The 25,885-nt window shown below is 39.6% G+C and overlaps 1 protein-coding gene across 3 annotated transcripts in view; it reads right to left on the bottom strand.

Moving 5' to 3' along the window:
- Nucleotides 1–25,885, bottom strand: part of THSD4 (thrombospondin type 1 domain containing 4) — a 621,627-nt gene that overhangs the window by 63,218 nt on the left and 532,524 nt on the right. For all 3 annotated transcript variants that reach the window (XM_073303716.1, XM_073303717.2, XM_073303719.1), the window contains 3 exons: nt 11,963–12,138; nt 7,793–7,889; nt 6,605–6,847 (listed from right to left, as the gene is read on the bottom strand). In XM_073303716.1, the coding sequence (XP_073159817.1) occupies nt 6,605–6,847; nt 7,793–7,889; nt 11,963–12,138 (516 nt within the window). The remainder of the gene's footprint in view (nt 1–6,604; nt 6,848–7,792; nt 7,890–11,962; nt 12,139–25,885) is intronic.

Below are 25,885 nucleotides of genomic sequence, written 5' to 3'. Positions count from 1 at the left end.
GGTCAAAGAAGAGTTTGTACAAACTCCCTCAAAGCCCACACAGTTTTTTCTCATTCCTGCTACTCTATTCCAAAGAAGATCCATGCCAAACTTCTCCATCCCTGCCTGTACCCAATTTATTCTAATTCTTCTCGGGAGCTACACTAAATTGGCTGAGTATGAGCCCTGTGAAAATGAGGCCATTTTCAGTTATCTCAAGTTGGGCATCACACGGTGAAGCACCCCAAATCATTAGCAACTTTTGAATACTGAGGCCCAGTTAGTGTGGAGACTGAGGGGTGGGCAAAAAAAGAAATAATGGAGTATGAAAATAAACTCTGATCTGAAAGGGAAAGATCCTGCTTACATTAGAGGTAAGTGTGTTTATACCCCAAAATGAACTGACCACAAACAAAACACATAATTCAAACAGCAATGCAGATAAATCGTTTGCCCTTCTTTCCACACACATATCCTGATATGCTGTCCCTATCTTAGTAACTCTCTTCCCCAAATTTAGGGTCTGATCCTGTTTCGATTGAAAACAATGGAAGTTTTGCCATGAGCCTATGTGACAGCTGGGGTAGACCTTTGTTTCTGGGGTAAAATTATACTGACTCACATTTATGTTAACAGTTGCTGTGTTTGAGAATTTAGGGAAGAATAGTATACAACCTGAAGAGAAGAGAATACAAATGTCTGTAGAGTCCTCAGTTTGTTATCAGACACACAGACAACTATCAGATAATGTTTATGCTTCAGCAAGCAGACTTTTGTTGCAGCTTTCCAGAGGTCACATTGCACATCTCCCACCCTTACCCAACACCAGTCATTCTTCATGATGTATCAGGTTTCTTGAAGGCACAGTCCTCTACAAGGTCAGTCTAGACCAGAGGTTCTCAAACTGTGGTCTGCGAGTTCCATTGAGGTGGTCCGCAGATAGTTCCTCTAAGGTGGGTGCCTGGGCGGCCGCACAGGAGAGAATGAAGGGCCACCCACCTAATTAGTTGAGCTGCGCAAGCATGGCTCCATTAATTAGGTGCCTGGACCTTGGAGATATGTAAGGCGAGGTGGTGGCCTTGAGGGGAATAGGGGGTAGCTGGGAGGGGGCAGTGGGGTGAGAAGAGGGGGTGGAGGGCATTTAGGATATGTGGGGCTGTGGTGGCCAGAGAAAGAGGCGATTTTCCCCAGCTCCAGGGCTGCAGCTGCCAGGGAGAGATGGCCCTCCTTCCCAGCCTCAGCTCTGTGGCTGCTGTGGTGAGGGAGAGAGGGAGAGACCCCCTCCTTCTCAGCCCCAGCTCAGGGACTGCCGCAGCGGGGGAGAGAGGGCACATCCATCGCATTAGAAAGGTAAGACTACTGATAGGAAAATATGAGTTGTGCGCTATTATTTGTAGAACAAAAAAATCGTTAATTATTATGAAGGTTTTTTTATATATAGTGCTTTTATCCAAAGCACTTTACAATAGTTAGCTAATGGGTACAAACAACAGTTGGAAAGATCATTAAGTGGTCCGCCGAGACCCTCAGCAATTTTCAAGCGGTCTGCGGAAAAAAAAAAGTTTGAGAACCACTGGTCTAGACCAAACACCAAGAGGATTTACATCCTCAGAGTAAAGAGAAGCAAATCCTTACAAGAGAGATGTGAGAAAGTAGGGCACAAGATGTTAGAGTTGCAGCTTAATTCCTTCCTTCCATCACCAAATATGCTTGCCTCTACTTTCGAACCAAACTATGGGCCCACAGTGCAGCAACCTGCATGGAATTTAGAGGGAGGAGCCCAGGTTGCAGGTGGCACCAGAAAGCCAGCCTGTGTGCAAATGGCTAGAATGCTAGCTGCACCTCTGTAAATAGTTCTCTTAACAAAGAGCTGTTTATTGTAGAAACATAGAGTCCTCTCCTGTTGTTACCCAGCATGTAACATATGAAACACACATATGTGCAGAGTTCAAAGCTGTATGACTCACTGTAAAAGTCCAAACGAGTCACATGGCTAAAAGCCTGCACAACTCTGAAACTGGATAATTTGCTGACAACATGCAGCTGTCTCTTTTCTTTTGGTGTATGTGGCAGGGAGGAGTGAACAAAAGGGTAATACTGTAATAGCAACAGCCTGAATATCTTGGCTAATGTGGCATAAGTTAGATGCTAAGAGTCCATCGATACTGCAACTGGCTTACATGATAGCTGACAATGCAGATCTTATGCCATTGGACCGAATGCTTAGTCTGCTCCAGCTCCTTCTATATCTAATTATACACTTGAATCTGCAGTCTAAGTCTAGCATCTGTTGTTAACTAGCCCCACATTCCTACCTCCTAGTGTTCTAAATCTCAATTTTAATGGTAACTTTTGGTGATTACTTAAAAGTTTTTAACTGTGTAACAGATTTTCTGCAGACTCCTGCATCTCATCCCGTATTTACAAAACTTACATTTTTCTTCATCTAACTGGGAGGTTAGCTGCGAGAGAGAGAGAGCGAGAGCATGCACAGTACATTCAGATGGCAACTTGTTTTAATTGATCTTGCACTAAAGTTTTGTAATAGCTTTAACTCACGCCCATGGTTTAAATACAATAAGTGTGGTTCTGATTAATGATAACTGTTGGCTGACATACAGCAAAATATGGCATTTGTAATAAAGGAAATTAAAAGCTTACACATCTGCCAAATTTAAATTCATTCAGCAATATATTTAAATGAGAAGTTTTGCATCTGAAATGCTAATTTACAATAAAATTGTATACAGAGCCATCTTCATTCTTCCAGTTCTAGTAGAAAGTAGGTAATTTAGCAATCAGCAGGGTGCTTTACTCATTAGCTTTCTTTACAAATTTGCTTTTTAAATGAAGAACATGCTGCACACTACAGTATCACTGTTAATAAATTTCGTATTCAGACCGGTCTCTCTGTAATGTGTTTCCATTTACAGCTAAGCTACAGTCTGTGTTGGAGGACAGGGGAACAGGAAAGAGGGTTTGCTCTCAGGAGGAGTTTCTGTGGTTCCTGGAGTGTATAAACTTCAGTGGCATATGATCTCATCTATTTCTGGCTGATGCACAGGGTTGGTGCCATAGAAATACCCTCCCTACTCTGTTTGGGGAAGTTAGCAGTTTCCACAGGCATGGCCCTGGTACTAGAAAACTACACCCTCAGCCTGATCAGGTGGAACTTTAGGACAAGAGCTGGTTGATATTTTTCATCTGAAAAATAATTTAAAAGAAAGATAAATGGCCTTTTTTCAAAATCAAAAACTTCAGTGAAAAGTACATCCAATATTTCCAGTTTTTAATGAAAAATCAATCATTTCCTTCTCCTTTTTCCTTGATCTCATTCTGCCATGGAATGAAAGAGAATAAATGATGTCTAGGGGCGTTTCTTCTTTTCTTTCCTCCTTTTGATAGTTAATAACTTCCCAAAGTTGAAGAAGTTATGAAAAATTACAGAGTAGCAAAAGAAGAAACGAAAAAATGAAAAAGTGAAGGAAACAATGGACATCAATTTTTTTTGCAGTTTCAAAAAAGGCAAAAGTGGAAAAAACTAAAATTTCAAAATTTCAAAAATTATCAAAAAAAATTTCAGAATGTTTTTAAGAAAGAAAAAAAACCCATTCCTTTACAAATTCTGCAAAATGGAAACAAATTCAAAATTTCAACTTTGTTTCAACGAATTGTTTTGCCTCACTTTACCATTTCTCTTTGGGAGAGAGCAAAGAGCCTGTTGGACCTCAATTGCCTTAGAGGATTACATGGGCAGAGGTAGTCAACCAAGTAACTCAGGACTAGATTTGTAAAAAATTGTTCATACTATCAGCAAATCATAGTACTCCCAGTACAGTATACTGCTCCAAATTAAATTTGGTAGAGTCTGGGATACAAGGTTGACCCCAGGTCCCACTCAGAACCTAGGGGAGGAATATTTATTTCAGACATTCCTCCTCTCTAATTTCAGGGTGTAAGTCTCAGTTCCATAACATGCTGAAAGCTTTCCTGTGATATTATATTGTTCTAGTGTTCTGCTGTTAAATCGGCATTCAGATTTTATAGCTGCTTCCCACTGACTGCCAGATATTTAAAAACAGCAAAATTCTGATCATAGGGATTACAAAGGAAAGTTTCCAACATTCTTCCTATAAAATGACTGAAACCCCTCAAAACCCTTACAGATGTGTGCACCTGCATTTGATGCAGAATTTCTTGATCTGAGTACTCAAATGCACAATTCCTTTGCACAGAAACTTCAGCTTCCACCTTCTGAAAATATGATGGTCCCAATCCTCAGCTGGTGATCCTCACTGATTGAAAGAGAGTTTATGTCTATTTACAGTAGCTGAGGATCCTGTCCACATACCCTAATCTAAAAGCCATTTCCCAGGGCCAAGCAAAATAATTCTGGTTTACGTTCACTGCCCTCCCCCACAACGTGTCAGACTCACAAGAGTCCTGATTTTAGTACTGTAACATTTCTGACATAATTTCCGCAAGTAGGGCAGATTTCCCAATTCATTGTCTTGGACTAGCAGGGAATAACAATAAAAAAAGAGAACATCCATGTAGTGTGCTTAACTACCAGCTCTCCTGTCAGAGATATAATTTGAATTCATTATGATGATGATGTGCATAAGGATCAGCACAGCATTAAGATTTCATGCACTAGCTCAGTTTCATATCTTGAAGCAAGGAGAGAGCCCTAAAGAAAATTAACTACAATTTTTCCCCAGAGGAAATAGGTTTGCAGAGCAGTCACATCTCTCTAACAGTTCAGTATTTCCAGTAACAGAATACGCTATCAACTCCCTTTACATCACCACCTTTAATTGCTTTCCCTCACCTCAGGAATATGCTGACTGCCACAAAGATATTACCTTTCCTCTATGTCCAGAGTTAAATTTTCCTTTATTCTAGCTCAACAGAACCACAATTTTCCCAGCAGCTTAACAAGTTATATGGAACGCGTAGAGCTGTGTTTTGTTAGCTATACCAGTAGTCCTGTCATACACCTCACTGGCCCAGCTCTCTGAGAGAGCCCCTCCATTTTAAAGTAAGATCAGCCAGGAGGTATGTGTTGACAATACCTGGAGTTAAGTGTGCCTGGTGCCACGACTTCTCAGGTGAGCTTCCCCACCAGTAGAATTTACTCCCGTCAGAGGTCTGCTAGAGCAGGCGTCAGAGCATGGTGAAAGACACTTTCACTTGGTTTAGATTATATCCTATTTTGATTGTTTTTATTATGTCCTCTTGGGTTTTATTCCAAAAAGGACAGTATTTATTAGAGTACCCCAATTTGGGTTATATTTTAATATAATTTGTTGATTTTCAAATAGGAAAAGGGTACTCAGCTGCTTCAGCAAGAGAGGCTGTAACCATTAAAAAAAATTGTGTTTGGACATCATAAATCTCTAGAAACTACACACTCTACTACCATCTTCTGCTCGAGTATTCAGGTCCTGCACACTGGTTCTGGAGAATATACCACTGATGTTTGTCAAAAGCATCAGTACCTTTGTTCCTACAATTGGCTAGTTCAACCAGCTTTTGTGCCGCAAAAAGCTATGTCCCATCACGCAAAAGGTTAATTAAAGGGGTCGAACCCCTAAAAAAGCTTGTAATTCACACCACATATTGTAAGGGCATCTAACTGGCAAATGGAGCTCTGAGCTGAACAGCACTGGAGGAATCACTGCCAGTAAAGGTGCAATCCAGGCAAACAGGAGGAAGATATTGACAGAGGTGCAAAAAGTATCAATGAAAATGGAGGATTTAAACAAATGGGGAAAGGAAACCAAAGAATGCTGAGGATAATGATAGTGTATCAGGGAAACATTAGAAAAGCAACTTGAGGCAACTGTCCTCAGCCATAAAAGACTGCAATATTTCTCATTTCAGAAATGGATGCCATATTCTGCTTTTTAACTAGGCTTGAAAGAATTACATCTTTACCAGTAAATGTCAGTAAACGTCGATTGCACCATACACACAAACCAATGAAAAATATTTCCATCAATAATCATTTAAATTTACAGATAGGGACAGTAAGAAAAATTCTGCTTGAGAACTTATTAGAGTTTAAGGATATTTTGTATATTTTGATGTGTGTCGACAATTTTTGTTTTAATGGTTATAAAGCTTTACCTTTTTGAATATTGCTGTCATTAAATAATTATGGACTGACCCCCTCTATGGATTGACCCCCTCAAAAAATTCCCACAGCTGTGAAAATGTAAATGGATAAAAATATAAAAAATTCTTAAAGCCCATAATTTTGCAAAACTATGAAAATTGTAATTGATAAAAAATGCTTAAAATAAACATTAATATTATCTGTTGAAATGAAAAAAAATTGGACTCTGCCAAGCCTGTTTATAAACTATGTGCACCATGGCCTGTTTATTTTATTTTAGAATTATTTTTATTGACATATATTTGGAACCCACTTTGTGCTACAGATTTGTCTGTCTTTCACTTAGTGAGAAACAACAGAAAGCAGTGGCTCAAACATATGTCTAATGTCTACAGGGATTTGCTGGGTTTTCTAACATGCTCTTTCCCCCATGTTTTTCTTCTCCTGGCCTGGAATCCTCTGGTGTGTAATATAAATACTGTGCATACACTGTAAAGCATTTACCTTTCCCACACGAAGTGGTACACTCAGTTGTTCCAACCTGTTTCCAGTTGTGCTCTCGGTTTCGTCGTGGTGGCTGCACAGCAGGGACCTGGTTGTCTGGCTGATGAGAAGGAAACCTTCCTGGCTGAATAACAGGAAAGGTCCCTGTTGACTGTCCAGTGTGAGCGTCTGTCTCCCTACGCAAATTCTCATCTTCGTGATCTGTACCATCTGTCAGTTCTAACTGACCATTGAATGGCTCCCCTGGGGACAGGCAACAAGAGCAAATTAAAAGAGTGATCATCTCTTTCAAATATTAGCTAATGCATTCACTAATTAGTAGTTGAAACAATGGTCTACAAAGTTGTCAAGCTTGGAAGTAGCTTTTATCTCCATATACAGACTTGCTGGGTTGTTCTGCAGACAAAGACTTTGCTGCTTTTCAATGAGGCACCCAATTCTCAGCCAGCAAACACACACACAAAAGTGGAAATTCACCAGGCATTTTCTAGCATAATTATTGCACCTAATGTCAATCCAGTTTCCCAAGGATTTGTTTTTTCATCATGCTCCATATTCGGTGCCTCTTAATGTCAAATTCCAGCTGCTCCTCATTAAGAAACAGACTATAGAGCCAATACAAATCTGACAAGGAGAATCAAAAACATGAGAAATAGTACCAAACTTGCCTGCCAATTTTCTTTTTTTTCTTTTTTTCAGAATTACTGTTACATTTAACACACCTCCGTGCTATAGAATTTAAAATACATTCTGTCTAGAGAAATTTTAGCTTTGGGGGCTTAGAAATTTCCACAGGATTGAGAGAGAGAAGCTGAGAAAGGTTGTTTCAAAACATCAAACTCCAAAAAGAAAGAAAAAGTATTTTAATTTCTGAAATACAGGCACAGCAATTCAGCTCATAACAGTAACTGATCAAGGAAAAGTCACAGTGTGTTCTTATCCCATGTGACACGTTAAAGACAAAATTACCTTCAAAATAAAAATAAAGAACCAGATCCTAGGCTGGAGCAAATCAGAGTAACTCCATTGAAGTCCATGGAGTTACACTGCTTTACACCAGCTGAACATTGGGGGTGAAATCCTGGCCCCATGAAGTCAATGACAAAACTTCCATTGACTTCAGTGAGGCCAGAATATTACTACTGGCCCATAATGTTACAGAATATGCTTAATGCAATGATGATTTACCTGGTCTTCTGTGAGGAGGCAACTGAGGGCTAATGACGTTGGCTTCTGGAATTATATACTCATAATGTATACCTGGGTTAGGTTGCTGATGTATCATCTATGAGGAAAAACAGCCAAATAAATGTTATCTGATTCAAAATAATCACCCTTTCACTTAAACCACCTATTAGGTTACTACTGTTTAACAGAAATATGCATTTAAACCAATCAATAGCATGATGATTGCTACTATTAGAAAAGACAAAGATTTGTTTGGTACATGTCAGTGAAATATGAAAATAAACAATTTGTTCCTGAAAGGCTAAGACAAGAAAGGAAAAGATGAGTTTCTACGCTTGCAAATTGCACTAAATTGTAATAGGAAGGAACAGCTGTTACTCAAAATCCTCACTGTGAAGAACTAAATCATATGTGTCTTCTTGGTACAGGTGCACAATGTGAAAATTCAGAAGTGTCGTTAAGAGTCTTTCAATGAACACTAGGTGGCGAGAGAGGTTCATACGACAAATGGGTTGGGTCTGAAATAACTGACCTGACAGATAATTGAGAAAAGGTAAACAAGAAAGAGAAGAAAGAAAGGGAAGGGTCCAAATCCAAATGTTCCAAACCCCGCTAGCTCTCTCCTCAAATGATTGACAGTTCTACTTGAGTTGAGAACACATAAACAGCACTTATGTATTATCATTTGATAATTGCTCTGTTCTGTTCATTCTGGACATGTGACACTGAGCACTGTTGGAAGACAGGACACTGGGCTAGACAAAATTTTGCTCTGTCCCACTATGGCCATTCTTATGTTATTAACCCATCTGTGTTACCTCATATACCAAGTTGCTTCCTTTTATAGCCTTGCAGCTCTGCACATATCACTCACCACAGTATTTATAAAGCAGCAAGCAAAAATAGCTAACAACAATTGTATGTCTATTCAATTTATATAGCAGTCGTTTAACACTGCTCAAGTAAATAGATAACAGAGGTCCACATACACATTGTGGTGACTGGTTTCAGAGTAGCAGCCGTGTTAGTCTGTATTCGCAAAAAGAAAAGGAGTACTTGTGGCACCTTAGAGACTAACCAATTTATTTGAGCATAAGTTTTCGTGAGGAAGTGAGCCGTAGCTCACGAAAGCTTATGCTCAAATAAACTGGTTAGTCTCTAAGGTGCCACAAGTTCTCCTTTTCTTATTGTGGTGACTGTATCACTGATATAGAATTGTGTTCCCGACAACTGCCAAATACATTTTCAGCCAGTTGGACTGAACATTCCACACATAGCCAAACATGCAGAAAAGATCCCTCGTTTCTTCTACTGTTGGACAAAAGGGTTGGTATGTTTTTTGTTTGTTTGTTTGTTTTAATATTTTTATCTAGCACTGGGAACCTTGAGCGTACCTGCTTTAAGAAAGACAGCAACAAAGGGTAGAGGTTTTAGAGCCCAACTGTACAAGCCTTAGGCACATTAGCAAGCACTCACATGAGTATCCCATTGAAATCAATGGGAGGGTGTGTGAATAAGTGCTTACCAACCTAGGAGTTTCATGATAAAGCCCTTGCAAGGTACTTACGTCTCCTGGAAAACCATTTGAATCCCCTAGCAGCCCTACATTATGCTGGTGGAGTGGGAATAGAGGTGCTTGCATTATCAGTTATAGACACCATGTACTGTTGATTCTAATAATCTGGCCTTGGTTACTTTAATAATGCGGCTGATCACATGGATGCAGGGGTGTTGGATTGCTCTGGCAGAAGCCTCAGTGAGTTTAATTCAAAAAAAGTCTTTAAAAAAATCATCACTACAGATTGCTGTTAGTGCCTTATACCTGGGTTTCTTATCAGCCAGACACTGCCTCTTGAACATGAAAAGTTCCTTGGTTCTGCCAAAGCAAGGGTTACAACCAAGAGAAAATCCATTCTACACCCCCATGACCCACCAGCAACAAACTTGTGGCACTAGGTTTGTTTTGCAGTCCGAAAGCCATTCTGGAATCCACAGAAGTCTACAGAGTTATTCTGAGTTAGGGTCCATCCCTTTGACTTTGAAAAGCGTTTCCTCTGGCAAACAACAGCTTTTTCTCTGAGCTCCACCCCAATGAGAGCACCCACTTTCTGGAATCATATGAAAATGCACTGCCTGTAATGATTTCTACAAGGGCTGACCTTCCGACCTCTTGCTACAATTTTAAAATGCACTCTCTTCGTGCCCAGTCCTGCAAGGTGCTGAGCACTCTCAAGTCCTATTGACTTCAGTGGGAGCTGAGGGTGCTCTTCAGATCAGGACCTTACGGTTTGGGTAGTTCCGAGGAAAGCTCTCCTATGGTTCCTGATTCTTAAAGCTTCCAGGGTTCAGCGCTAAGGAAAAGTGGAAGATTCAGAAATGGTAAGACAAGGACTGTACATTTCAAGGAGTTGAGGAATTGGAAACTAGTTTATGTTAATATTAGCTATCTCTCTGTAACTAGAAAGTCAGGACCTGTGCCAGGGTGATTATGCTATTAACAAAGCTCCTATGATTTTCCTTTATCTAACTCTCCAATCTCCATTTTAAGACAAACCAGCACAGATGGCTTTTCAACAAACCCACAGTGCAGTGAAAGGGAAAATGCTGATCTATCAGCCAGCCCAGATGAGCCTCCTGTGGTCCTGACATCCTACAGAGAGCATGATGAAGGAGAGAGAATGCCAAACCAGGGGGCCAGTCCACAGCAATAACCCACAGTTCAAGTCACTAAGCTGTGCCCAAACCCACGGCAATCTTACTGTTTTCTTTCTGGCAAATAAGATGTCTTGAAGAGAAAAACGAAGGGAGATAAACAGGCAAAGATTAAATCAATACATAGTAGTGACACAAACAAACCGTGCGATATAAGAGCTATAAAAATCAAAATACATTTTATTATGATTAATTTAAGGTACTCTAAAGTTTTTGATGATACTTATTTGGGAACACCCGCATAAGTCATGCATGGCTCCTTTGCCTTTTCTCTGGGTAATGCAATCATCATACATTAGGCATCAATTTCTTGGCAATAAAAACATCACAGCATCTCAGCTCACACCATCCAATATTCTTTACATAAGTGCTCATAATATTTTTTTTAGTAATATGCATTCTGGGCAATCAGAATCCATTTATCTTTACATCCAAATTTTACATCACAACAAATGAAAAATCATCCCTATCTCCCATGCTGTGCCCTGTTAAAGCAATACAATAAATAATTATTGTTACTTTTTAATCATTTTGCCATTTGTAACTTTTCCATTTGTAGGAGCCAGTGCACTTTCTATAAAAATATACTGCACTAATTTTTCTATCATGGGTCATCACTCGTTGAGTTTAATGACGACCAAACCCTGGCCAATTAAAACAACCAATATCATCAAATCAGACTGTGTACCTACACTACATGTGGTCTTTCAGACAATATATTTTATTTTATAGTTGTGTGTGTGTGTATGAGCATGCCTATATGCACAATTTATTTCATAGTATGCTATAATAATCCACAATTGCATTTTTATTTCAGTGTTGAACAATACCAGAAATACACTGAATCTTTGAATACTTTTGCCATTGACTTCAATGGAGCCAGGATTTCACTGCAACTTGGTTTTGTGATTGCTTTGTGGAGTGTCTACTGTTCAGGATTTCCTAATGAAGTTTGCCATTAAAACTGCCCAGGAATGCTTCATTTTGTACATACTGTTGCTTTTATTTATATTTATTTAAAAAATACAGAACCAAGAAGGCTTGAATCCATCAGAGGTCTTGACCTGCTTCAGACATTTGATTCGGGTAACTATAAAACTAAACCAAGCCAAATTAACTTCAGTAGAAAAGTGTCTGGTGGAAATCCAGCTCTCATGAAATAAAGAATACTGTATGCTTTGCCTCCGATTTTACTCAACAAGTAAAATTGGTTTTACTGGGTCAGTAAACTCAGGTGGTAACAGATATCTGTTACTGTTTAGTTTTCCTGTGATCTGGGGCAATACAGAAGTAACAGCAAAGGATATTGTAATATCTAAAACACTGTTACCTTTACGGATTAAATGGAATGCTGGCATTTATCTATTGTTATTGCTTGTGTTTTTAATGCCGTGTGTGAACAAAAACCAGAACTCCTGTTTTCCACTAGGAAGGTTAATCTGAATTTGACAAACTTACATAGACGTCCAAGATCTCATCTGTCGGACCGTCTGCTAAAAAGGACTCCCCTGCAGTGCTTGAGATTTCATTTGGGCGTTTATATGTGAATGTAGTCCCTCCTCCTTCATATCTCCCAGGTCGATCAATTGCCCAGTTTCCATTGATGATGGACCGTCCTGATCGACTCCGCAATGCTGTCAGGGGGGAGAAAAAAACACATACACACAAATGCTGATCACAAGAAATCACCTTTACATACTAGCTCTCAGACTGTTAAAAGTGTACACAAACAAATTCATGTAACTGGATTATGCTGTTGTATGTTCCCTGACTTCATGGAATCAGGCAATATTGCTGGAACAAAAAATATTACAGATTATATCAATACTTGTGCAAAAAAAAAACAGCCTAAAAAACCTGACTCGTATTTGAATATGTGAATTTTATTCTGCAGGAAGAGAAAAATACAAAGCTACAATAGAAAACTCATTTTTCATGGAATATCATGTTGTGATTTTGTTTCAGCCAGCCAGACGGGTACATTGAATACACATGGATAACGGGGAAGTGGTTTCCTGAACTTCCTCCACATCCACGTGAATCTTTATTTAGTGGTTTGGACACAGTAAAGCACTGAAGTGGATACAGATTATCACAACAACTACACTATGTAGAACTACCACCACCCCTACAATTTATGAACCAGAAAATACCTTGGTTCGCCAAATATTCCAATTATTCTTAATGCAGCCTTTGGCAAATCTTTAATTTTCCTTTACAGAATACACATTTTGCCAAACATCTGCAAAATTCTGTTCTATAGAAGTGCTTGGGGTGACAAGTATCTGCAAACACCATTGTTCCCTATCCATAAGGGAGGATAATACTACTAATTCATTTTTTCTGCCTAGTCTATTTAGATTGTAAGCTCTTTGGGGAAGGACCTACCTCTTATGTATGCCCAACACCTAGTACAATCATTTTATTGCTATGACTTGTGCCTAAAGGCCCAAACAAAACTGGAGTCTCATTGTGCTAGGCATGGTACATATACATAGAAAAGAGACAATCTCTACCCCAAAGAGTCCACCCTGAGTCTACTATAGTTTAAATGTAGAATGAGGTTATCTACAATTTAGGGAGATATATAAAATAGAACAATAAGATCCTATTGCATCCTTGAGTGAAAAAATTGAACTACCTTTATACCTTACTGGGTTCTAAAGTAACTGTATAAACCCAAGACAGGGACCTGGGCATCACAGTACACAGCTCAATGACAACCTCTGCTCAATGCAAAGCTGCAAGAATTCATAGACCTTCCTCTGAAGCATTTGGTTTTGGCCACTGTTGCAGACAGGGTACTGGACTTGATGGACCCTGGTCTGATCTAGTATAGCATTAGATCAACGGCCACACTGGAGCAATACATTTACTCCCAGACTAGAGAAGCCCTGAGCAGAACACCAAGGAGCCAGAGCGGGTAGGGCACTTTCCGCAGCTGGTTCTCACAAGGTTAAACAGCAAGGCCCAAATTCTGGATCTCTCTCTTTTCCCATGACAGTGATTGCTGCTGACTCGTTTGGCTTTGGGGAAATAGAACAAGTATAAACTTGTTGGTGAAACCTACTTCTAGGAGAAGTCTCCATGCTGGGAACATATAAGAAATTATTGTTTTAACTGAATTATGTAAAGAGTACTCATATACTATGGTTATATATAGTGAATTAATAATAATAGTCACATATTTATTATTAAGAAACAATGGTAACCTTGACCTACCAGTTTTCAAATCTAAATCAAATGGAAGTTGCGGTATGTTAGTGACATCAGGTCAGTTTCACATGGTCTGCATCATACATTGACACATATAGAAGATGAGAGGCAAAACTAACTTTTATCTGTATTGCTTCTCATATCAAAAAGAGGTCTCTTTCCTAGATGGGGTTGGAATTATGGGCAGAATAAAATGAATAAATCCATATTGTTGGTTCTCAGTATTCAGTGTTATCAAATGGGAGAGTATAAGTATTCTGAACACCACAAACAAGTGGGTATTCCAGTTGGACAGGACTTAGTACCTTTTCAGTAACAAACAGACACAGTGCCCATACCAGAGATGCTATTGGCTCAGGAAATTGGCAAACACATTCACCAAATACATTTAAACAATTGATGTGTGAGGAATTCATGAGCGATCGGCACAAGGATATTCTTCAAGCAGAGTACACACCATTTATTGTGCTTTATTTAAGATCATGTAAGAAAACATTTTAGTGGAAACAAATCTGTTTACCTTTAAAAAGAAATTAATAGCTACTGTGACAAAGCTCTGTCCTTGCTTCCGTGGGTCCCGCGTTTCCTGGTGGATTTCGCTAGCCTCAGAGGCCCACTGTGACCCTCCACGTAACCCTTCTCTCTCTGGAGAAAAGGGTCACCGTCTACTGAGCCATTTTCATCATAAGCCAGCGAGGGAGGTGAGGAGAAGTTATCCTTCCTTGCACAGTCTCTGTTGTCTCCCAGTCTCAGTGATTAATCAGGGGGAAAAGGGCGGGGGGGGGGAGAAGCCCACCCTCTACTCCGGGCTCCAGCCCAGGGACCCTAATAGTATCAGCTATGGTAGCTGACCTTTTAGAAACATGACATGTACAATTCCCTGGGCTATTTCCCCCCCACAGCAGCTCCACTTCACCCTTACCTCAGGGCCTCCTTCCTTGTGCCTGATATGGTGTGTACTACTCAGTTTCTCCAACAGCGCAACTTCCTCCCACAGCTCCTGACATGCACACCCACCTGACTAACTGGGAGGCTTTTAACTAGTTTCAGCCAGCCCCTGATTGGCTTCTGGTGTCCCAATCAACCTAGCCTTCTCCCTGCCTTCTGGAAAGTTCTTAATTGGCCCCAGGTGTCTTAATTGACCTGGAGCAGCTGCCATTTCACTTATTCTGGTACCAGAGATTTGTTTAGCCTGGACCTAATATATCTATCTCCCACTGCTTTTCTAAAGCCATCTGGCCTTGCCCCGTCACACTACACAATACAGGTTTCAAACTATATAAACTGCAATGTGGGTGTTAGATATCAGCCTACTAGGTTTCTTCCACTGTAAACAGTGAATTTTATATATTTGTTTAATAAAATATAACTTTATGACAATGTGATATAGCAAATATAAAAACATTGATAGAAGTGTCTAGCTAAGGCCAGATTACACCTACATGCGAGAGAAGGCGTAAAGAAACCTCCACTTTTGCAGGCCATGTAACGGTCAACCATCATTGTAATCCCTGCTCTCAACGGAACATAAAGACTGCTCTGTTACTATTCTTTTAGACAACTTATCCTCCACAAGGGGCTGGAATTGGCAAGTACTCCGCTGTCATGCACAGAACCCAATGTTTACTTTAAGTTTACAAAGACTAATAAGCTGCACCCCAGAAAAGGATGTGGTATGAGGCATGCACCCCCCTGCATCTGAGAACTCCTGGAGGCATTCTTTCTCCTGGTTCTCCTCCTGGGGTGGCATAGCTCTTTACTGCTCCCAACACAGCACTATGCTCAAGGGCACAAGCAATAACTTAGAATACGTGTTATCCAGCAAAAACATCCCTCACTGTTTATGGCCCAGATCCCACTCACATTGAGGTCCTCAGCCCAACTAGTAACAATGATGGTGCAGGATCAGGCCCCACAATAGTATTTTTTTTTTATTGTAATTTTATCATTTTATTGTAATGTAAGCTACATATTTCCTCTTGAGAAGTATTTTAAGTCCATTTGTTTCCTTATTTTCTGACACACCTGTTATTAAATAAAGAATTTCTGTACCTACGGATGTTGGCTGAACCAAATAATATATTTCACATAATTTTTTTTTTAGTTTAGCCATACAAGTATATTCTCTTTCCTCACATATTTCTGGGAGGCAAAGTTCAGGTTCACAAACTATTAAATATGGATTATTACAAAATACTGACAAAAAGAAAATGACTATAAGCAACATGCTATTTACAGCTGTTACATTTTAATTCAAACACCTGAAGTACACGGCTGCTTTGCAAACTGTATTGATCCTGGGGTTGCATCCTTTTTAATATGCAACACTTCTAATAAAGGTTTAACTTTATGATCTGAATATTTTTCCTATACAGTTACTTTAAAAAAAATAATCTGCACATCAAGAGCTTGGAAATGAAAAAAGTGCTGGCAAAGATTAAATTATTGTTAATAATAAAGCTGTAGAAAGATGGCTGTCTGGAAACCAACCAAATGTGCCTCCTACTGTGTTTTGATCACCTTGCATCTATCACCTCTACTGCCCTCCATCTAGAAATGTTATGGTGCTAATATTTTTAGCCAAAGTATGAAAGAGTATAAAGAGCATTAGCAGATTCCTCAGTAAGGCACAGTCTACTGATGATTTCATGTGACCTATTTGTCAGCTTCTTAAATACCACTGCATAGTTTATAATACACTTCAATAACACTTTGCATCGATTGTACCGTCTCAGACTTCAAATTCTCATCAACACTTTTGTTTGGGCTAGGAATCAATGGGGAAAAGCTCAATGTGATATAAAATAGAAACTGAACTTCAGGTATCTTAAAAAACATTCATTTTTCCAAGTTCAGCTTTGAAAACTTCTTTTAATGACAACGTTTCAGAGCTTTTCTCCTGATGCTTGCAGATTCTATTCTGCTTCTCCTGCCTCTAATGCAGAGAAGAATAGGAAACAATTTAAAATAAATAATGTAGCACTAAAGAGTAAAGTTCTGTAAACAACATGTTCATGCCCATTGATTTCCATGATTTTTTTTAAAGACACAGGTTGTCTTCTGGCTTCTGTGCCTTTAGGGCTTACCCAGTTCACATTTTCAGGCTTTTCTCCACAACCATAAGGGGTAGAAACTTACTTTAAAAAAATCACAACTAAGAATTCCAAATAGTCAATGGCCTCCAGGAGCTGGTGCTTTAAACCACCAACTTCACAAACAAAAATTGCAAAAGTTGACAAGACTGAAAATACAGTAAAATAGAACTATAAAAAGAGTATTGGCAAGAGAATGCCCTTTTATTTCCCTGGTCTCAGTCACATGACATACTTTGAAACAGACACAGACAAAAGATATAAGCTGTAATTGCTGCAAGCCTGTTCCCCAGAGCTGGTGAAGTATCAACTTCTCTGTGCTGGTTTACCTATGTTTATTAAACTGTTTAAGCTGAGTAATCTAATGTTAATCAATAATCAAAACTAAACCCTAACACCACGTTGTCTATGTCTAGAGTATCATGAAGAATACACATGCCGAGTTATTACATAATGTCAGCAAACTGTGTAACATACAGGTGATACAAAACATTATGGTATAACAATCATTGAACAGGAAAAGCACATTGAAACAGAAGATATTAATGCACTTGCCAGTATAGAGGGAATATATTAAACAATGGATCACAAGAACAATATCGTGGGATAGTATCACATGCTATCAGACAGACACACATCAAATCAGAAGAGAAAAAATGCTTTGCTGTGCATTTTGAAGAGGAATAAATCTTTAGAATAAGCATATGAAATCTTGTAAATCCTATTGAAATGTCAATAGTAAAGATGCCAAATGGTTTTCAAGGGAGACATAATTCCATGCATTGGATTATCCACAGATGGACACTTATTGTGAAGTTTAGGGACAAAACATACTTGTGTAGTTTGGAGATGGAGTGGGTGGATAGCAGAGGACTCGTATAGCATGTGTAGGCTTGGCAGGATTAGATTTTTACTGGTAAATGTCAATAAAATCTATTCCACTGTACACACACAGCCTGATGAAAAAATATTTCCATTGATAGTAATCAAAACATACAGATAGCAAAGTAGGAAAAATGCTGCTTAAGAATTTAAGAGTTTGATTTTGACATATGATGTTAACAGTCAACAGTTATAAAGCTTTAACTTTTTGAATCTCACCATCTACTGTCATTAAATAATTATTTCCTTCCCATAATTCCATACAAGTGTGAAAAATTTAAATCAATTAAAATTGAAAAGATGCTTAAAAATAAACCAATATCCATCAAAATTATAAAGAATTAAAAATCCAATTCTGCTTAGCCTAAGTATAAAGCAATGCCAGGTTCCTTTCCTGTTCGGTGCCAATTGTAACCAATTAAGTTTGTGAAACATTTAATGGTGAGTCTTATAAATCCTGCCTGGTAATGTAACTCTGGCTAATTCTTTCTTTTTTTTAATTAAAATTCTTGATATGTTTTATTCTGTAGGGAAAAAGAGGTAAGGTTAATTACTTGTTAACTTATTACGTTAAAAAAATCCATGTGCTGCAAGACATTGCAGATGTTCCGGGCAGTTTGCCATATCTAAGGACAGAAAGGGCTCTAAAATTCATACCTATGAAAAAAAATTAACTATCCACACATTAGCTCCTCCAGTCTTCATATAATTCTAACTCCCACTGAAATCACTGGCAGTTTTGACTGAGACCTCTCTCTATATATTTATGTAAAGAGGAACAGTATCAGATTGGCATGGCAAAGGTTTTGATTGTGCAGGTGTTCAGGGTAAGCATGGAGGTAGGACTCATTTGCCAACTCTTACAAAAAATTTGTGACAATCAAAACAATAAAAGCAATTTAAAAATGCAGTTATAACCTTGCACTTGGCTTCATGATGCAGCCATGGCATCTGGGCATCCCTGTATAGTTGTACAAATGTAATACATCTATAGCAGTGGCTTTCAACCCTCGGCCCAATCAGCATTCAGCTGAGGCCCATGTCACATCCTCAGGGCCATAATGGTAGTATTGCGACTCACAATAGTAAATAGGTTGAGAACCACTGATCTAAAGGGTTTGATTTGCAAGAGTGCTGAGCAGCTACAGCTTTAATTGTGGACAATTTCTCCCCCAGGTCAGATTGGCTGAGACCCTGAGGGTTTTTTTGCCTTCCTCTGCAGCATGGGTCATGGGTCATTTGCAGGTTTAAACTAGTGTAAATGGTGAATTCTTTGTATCTTGAAGTCTTTAAACCCTGAATTGATGACTTCAGTAACTCAGCCAGAGGTCAGAGGTCTATTTGAGGACTGGGTGAGGATCTGTGGCCTGCAATGTGCCAGAGGTCGGTCTAGAAGATCACAATGGTCCCCTCTGACCTTATGAGGAAGGGAACAGCATAACCAGAGTGTGCTTTGGAGTTCAGAGAACCCTGATGATTTCCAGATCCATAGAGTGATTTGGGATTCTTTTCCAATACGACCTTATAAAACCGTTTTTTTCCTAACTAGTTTACATTCGAAAACTTGAACAGGTGAAAAAAATTGTACACTGGCTGGTTATCTTCCTTAAACCATTCATCCATCCCTATAGTATGTAGGCTCTGTATTACTAAAAAGAGTCATACAAAAATATTCTTCTCATAAACCTCTCAAAATCTGGCAGTAACATTGATAGAGTAATGTAGCTTATCTATTTCATATTACAAGGGCCTTATGGACTGAGAGAACAATGTCCTAAGTCCTACTTAATTGCTTCAAAACCACAAAAAATCTTCACCAGATGGACACAATTTGATTACCCTTATATTAAAATGGATATAAAGTATGAGAATAACTCAAACATTTTGTTTGGTCCTGCCCCAAAGAGAGAGCTGTAGGGAAAGAACACAGGACGACACAGGAAAACAAACAAACAACAGTGCCATCTTCACTGTGATTTCTTAAGAGGGATACTCCAGCTTGACTAGGACCTTCACTGACACCCTGTTGCTTGCTGACTAACCGTATAAAATCATAAAATGAAGGAATACTTCCTTTCTTTGGGGAGTAGACTGGGGGACTTATATTTGACAGGAGTTGGAAATACAGGGTGAAACCCCAGCCACATTGAAGTGAATGGCAAACATCCCACTGACTTTAATGTGGTCATGATTTCACTCAAGAAATGCAACATTTATCACAGGAAAGATGCACCATAGGCTAAATTCATGGGTGGATAGCACATGGTGCAACAGCAAAAGGAGGAGCCAGTACATGCATGCATAAGGGACTTGTTAGACTGAAAAGGTCATGGCTTCAAGAAAAGAGAACCTAGTTAGAGCAAGACCATCTGGGGAACAGTTAGAGCTGGTGTCAGAGCTTATTAAGATGAAGGGAAGCAAATTTAAAGTCAAGTCTGCCAGGGAGAACCAAGAGCTGCATAGCACTCTTTCGTGGTGGCAGAGAGCAAGCAAACTTGGCATGACCCAGTCAGTTACCACATCACTAAAAAAAAAGAGCAGGTATTTTTAATGGGCAGCAAGTGCTGCTGATTGATATAGCACCATGTATTAAATTAAAAATGTGTTATCAATATAGAACATAGCAGTGGTGAATTTTTGTGATAGCACTAAATGAGCACACAGCACATTTTCAGAATATTTACCATTAATCACACAGACCTGATCCTATTAGGTCTGCCACTGGCACACAGACTCACATTGTACTACACTGTTCTATGCTGACACACACACAATCAGAATATCATTCGGCAACAAATTGCAGTTTAAACTCCAGTTTACACAGTGGAGCTTCACAGTATAGCACCTCTGGTGTAAATTTAGATTTCTCCTGACTTCCGTTGATTACTTGCACTGCTTAAGTGGCATAATTTGTTAATTACTCATATTCATACCATAAGTGAAACAATTTTGCACTATGACATCACATTGATAATATATTTTTGGTATTTATATTAAATAAAAGTAAAGTTTAAAATGCATTTTCTTCTGCCATTTAAAATATCGTTTTGGCAAAAACTGTTTTGTTTGATATCACATAGCACTTCTTCAGAGACAGCTGTCCAGAGAACAGTTGCAGCAGATAATGCAACTACTGCTGAATAAGCTCTGTGATGAAAGAGGTGAGAAAGACACAGTTTCCTCTTTATCAGTCATTTTCATACAGTATATGAAAACTTGTTTGTAGTAGGGTTGTTAGAGGTAAATCTGCTAAAATTTATAAATTTGATGATTAAATATCTTATAATGGTATAACTGATAAAATAAGGATCTGATATGATGGCATCCCATGTAAGGGAACAAAATTAGTCTGATGATAAATGCTATGTGTAAGAGGACTATTGCCCCTTATTAACATTCAGTGGGGGTGTTTTAGTTGCTAGCTCCCAGTACTGAAAAGGGGAAAGGGTCGATGGGGAATCAGGACCCTGAGACTGACAGCCCCCAGGAACAATGGAGAGAGGGCAAGGCTCCAGGTCATCCTGAATGACAGGGCAGGCAGGCTAATCAGCGAGTCAGGAGGCCAGGGAGGTCCCGTCCTCCGTGTGAGCTGGATTTGCCTGGGACAGACAGAGTGTGGCCGAGCTAAGGAGAAAGCAGGGGTCCAAGCTGAGCTGGGGAGCAGAGCTGTGCCAGATCCAGAGAGAGCAGACGCTGTCCTGGGAGCAAAGCTGCAGCCTCAAAGCCAGAGGCACAGTCCAGAGAGAGCAGACTTGCCCTGGGAGCAGAGCTGCAGCAACCAGAGCCAGAGGGGCCAGAAAAGCAGCCCAGGAAGCAGGTCAGTGCTGGGAGCAGAGTCACAGAAGCAGCCTGCAGAGCAGACCTGTCCTGGGAGCAGAGCTGCAGCAACCAGAGCCGGAGGGGACAAAGAAGCAGCCCAGGGAGCTGGAGGCAGAGCAGCAGCAGTAGTGCAGAGACAGAGTGGTGCAGCTGGGGCTGGAGCAGTCTGGAGCTGCGTGCGGTGAGCAGCTGGGAAGACCGAGGGGGACCCTGGGCAGCGGGCCCAGCACAGGGAGACGCCTCAGCCAAGAGGCTCTGCAGGACAGGCTTGGATCATAACCCCGACAGGGTGGGGGCAACATTGGGAAGAAGGGTCCTACCACTTAGAGCCTGAGAGCGTGTGGCCACCACCAGAGCAAGTGTGCAACCCACAGCATCCCTGCAGGAAAGCCAGGGCCTGAGAAGAAGGGCTGGGACTTACAAGGAACAGACTGTGAACTGCCCTGACGTTCCAGAGACACTGTTTGTGATGTTCCCTGCCACAGAGCGGGTTGATGTGTTTCCCTTAACCTTTCCCATTTTTCCTTATTCTTTTTAAAATTAATTGTTGATTAAATAACTTGCATTTGCTTTAACTTGTATGTAATGGTCAGTGGGTCAGAGAAGTGTCCAGTGCAGAGAGAGTACCCCGGAGTGGGGACACCCTAGCCCCATCCTAGGTGACCAGAGCAGGGTTGGGGGTCGAGCGCCCCAGAAAGGGCAGGGAGGCCACTGGATAAAGGAGGTGGGAGCGAGGACTCAGATCCTTTCGCTAGCGCACTTCACCGGCGTAGTGCAGAAGCCAGGAAAGTTCCCCGCAATAGCAGGACTATTCCCCCGCTAACATATGCATAATTTGGCATTGGAAAAATTAAATGAAACTTATTTGGCTTGTAAGTTCTAACAGCGCAGTTTAGTGTGTATCAGACCATCTGCTAATTTGAATAGTGAAGGTTAACAGCTCACACGTTGACCAGAGTTATGCAGTATAACTTTTTAAGCCAGTGGTAACTTCTTAATGTCTGTGGACTATAGAAACTCTCCCTATCACTCTCCCCATTAAAACCTTTCAGGACAACAAACTTTTTCGTATTCAAACGTTACAAAATGTAGCGTGCCTTCCAGTCTGCAGGGTTAAATACTCACTAACAGTGTAGGATGAATAATCTATTACAATAATCTATTACAAGTAATCAACGGAAGTCAGGAGAAATCTAAATTTACACCAGAGGTGCTATACTGTGAAGCTCCACTGTGTAAACTGGAGTTTAAACTGCAATTTGTTGCCGAATGATATTCTGATTGTGTGTGTGTCAGCATAGAACAGTGTAGTACAATGTGAGTCTGTGTGCCAGTGGCAGACCTAATAGGATCAGGTCTGTGTGATTAATGGTAAATACTCTGAAAATGTGCTGTGTGCTCATTTAGTGCTATCACAAAAATTCACCACTGCTACATTAAATAACATGGCAAGGTGGGTACCGTCTAAAAACAACATGTGACACAGTACTTAGCACCTAAGAGAGGGGGGAAAACCAACATTTCAGGTGGATAAAGTGGCAAGCAGCCAAATGTTAAGTGCCTCAAGTATCTAAAAAGCCTTTTCAATTTAATAAAGTGAGTGTATAAGTGGAGGTATCACAAATGGATTGTCATGAAATAACTCTTTTGTGTTAGAAATGTGGTTGTTACTAGAACCAATTGTTCAATGGTATAGTTAGAGAAATGGGTGATTTCTTATGAAATACACAATTCCTCTTATGACTTGAATTCATTATTATTAGCCCTGGAAAATAAAATATTCAGGGATAAAACCTGCTCCTATTGAGGTCAATGGCAAACCTCCCACTGAATTAGATGGGAATACCTTCCTACACTAACACAAGAGTTAATCAAAAAATGGAGAGTCTTCTAATCAGTAAGGATCAACTTATCCTTAAGAACCTGATCCTATATAGCACTGGTTCCAATGGTAGTGGAGTGCTAGCAACTCTCATGAGATGTTTAGCCGCTCACAGGATTGGGCCCTAAATCAGGATTCTGCTACATATGTTGAATTTGAACACAACATCCCTTCAGGTCCTAGGCTTCATCTCCTCCTGTGCATTAGCACTATGAGGTCCCAGTCCATGACTAGGGCTCCTAGTCTGCAGGCTTTGATGGCGGAGCCTCCTTAACACAGTTTTCCAAAGACAAAGACCATAGGGTAATATAAATAAAAAAAATAAGAACAAAAAGGGGGGTGTATTTTCAAAGGCAAAAATGGGAATTAAGTCCCCAACTTTAGGTTTTGAAAATCCTAGCCTGAGACAACCTGTTGCTGAATTTTCAAAACTTTTTAGCATTTTCAAAGCTATTATTATTTATATTATAGTAGGGTCCAAAGCACTCAGATTAGGATCAGAGCTCTGTTTTGCTAGGTATTACAACCCCCTGCCCCAAAGAACTTGCCCTCTAATATATGTATAAACTTTAAAAAAAAAAAAAAAACCACATGTACACTTCTGCACTTCCTGGTTTCAGCCAGGAGCAGAAGCAGAAGCTGACACACCAAACAAACCCCAAACACCTTTAAATGTGGTGTTTACAGCTAGGCTAAAACAGAGAGTGAACCTGATCTTGTGAGATTTCCAGCCGATGTTCCAAAGCCTAGAGACCAGATCCCTTCTATATGCATCCAAAACTTCAGAAACCTTTTCAGACTTGAATCACTGAACCTTCTCAAATTTCAGCTCAGTCCTCCCACATATTTCCCCAAACAGCATCCTACAGTTCACCTCCTGAGAGATCTTCATGATCTTCCTGTCTATTGAGAACTTAACAATATGCCCTTTAAAAATCTTACAAAGAATCTCTCTCCTAGACATCAAGATTCTCCCATGACTTGGCCTCCTGCATGTTTCCTAGCCACATTGCTTCTTGTTTTCCAGGAACAGATTATTTATAACAATCATGACATTAACTTGTAAATTCCATTTCTAGGTTTATAGTTTCATTATTAACACGGGTGATCATTAATTAATATTTCTGAAAGATGCAGTAGGCAATAAAGGTTCTATAAACATAGCACAAATAGAAATAAATATTTATGGTTTATAAAACAACAATCGTATGAACATCAGTGGGACTATTTCTTTTCATGGAAAGATTAACCATTTATTTGTTTTTCTTTTTTAATTAAAATACTACATAGTGAAGCATAGTACCACAGATATGTGCAGATTGGGAATAATTTTGTAAACCATAAAATAATTAAGTATCAGAAAAATACACTATTTCTAGTTTACTATTTTGTAAACTGGTGCTTCTACGGTGGAAAGTGAACTACGAACCTTGAATCATAACAATAAAATTACAATGTGAGAATTAACCAAAAAATGTTAAGGAGTACTTGTGGCACCTTAGAGACTAACCAATTTATTTGAGCATAAGCTTTTGTGAGCTACAGCTCACTTCATCAGATGCATACTGTGGAAAATGTAGAAGATCTTTTTATATACACACAAAGTATGAAAAAATATCTCCTCCCACCCCACTCTCCTGCTGGTAATAGCTTATCTAAAGTGATCACTCTCCTTACAATGTGTATGATAATCAAGTTGGGCCAGAAGTCAGTGGGAGTCTTTTCATTATCTTCAATGGGCTTTGGATCAGGCCTTATGTTTGTTTGTTTTCAAATGTTGCTATTTCAAGAAACAAGTTGATCAACACTCTATTTTGAGTGGGGGGTTTGGGGGTTTCCCAAGTGGAAAGAATAAATTTGTGTGTGTTCCTGGCTCGCTGGAGAACTGCATTTTCCCCTGAAGGTGCCCTGCAAACACCTGTCTCTGGCTTATGTTATCTCATTAAAAAGAGTTTCAAATGTTCCTTATTTCACTTTCACCAGTGAGGTACTTCAGTTAATTGTATACACCAGATTAATAGTTTGAAAGTGTTTTTTTTTTAAATCTCTTACACAAATTAAAGAAAAAAGAAAGACATCAACATGTACCACAAGAAAACTACCATGACAAGTATTCAGTAGGTTCTTTCATTTTGTGAAAAATGCAGGAGAGGTGAAACAACAAAATGTGGACATAAAATGAATGCATTGCTAAATCAGGCTCCCTTCATTATCCGAATATCAGCTCTTGATGGTTCTGCTATCTCTTTGTCAGAAAGTAATAAAATGAATACACCTTTTGTTGGTAAGTGAATTTAGTGTTGATGAAAGATGCTGGATTAACAGTTGTTGAGATAGTAGCAGCAAAGCATATATGATCTATGTAGTGCATGGGGTCACGAAAACACAATCATCTCACCACCAACTACTGTATAATTAATAGGAATGTTGGTCAGACAAAGCAGTCCAGGGGAGCTGGATGGTGCCCCATCATTCTTACTTTGAACAGAG

This window comes from Lepidochelys kempii, chromosome 10, assembly GCF_965140285.1.
Source record: "Lepidochelys kempii isolate rLepKem1 chromosome 10, rLepKem1.hap1, whole genome shotgun sequence".
Classification (NCBI taxonomy): domain Eukaryota; kingdom Metazoa; phylum Chordata; order Testudines; family Cheloniidae; genus Lepidochelys; species Lepidochelys kempii.
Note: the sequence above shows the minus strand (reverse complement) of the source record. Positions and strands in the feature narration are given on the sequence as shown.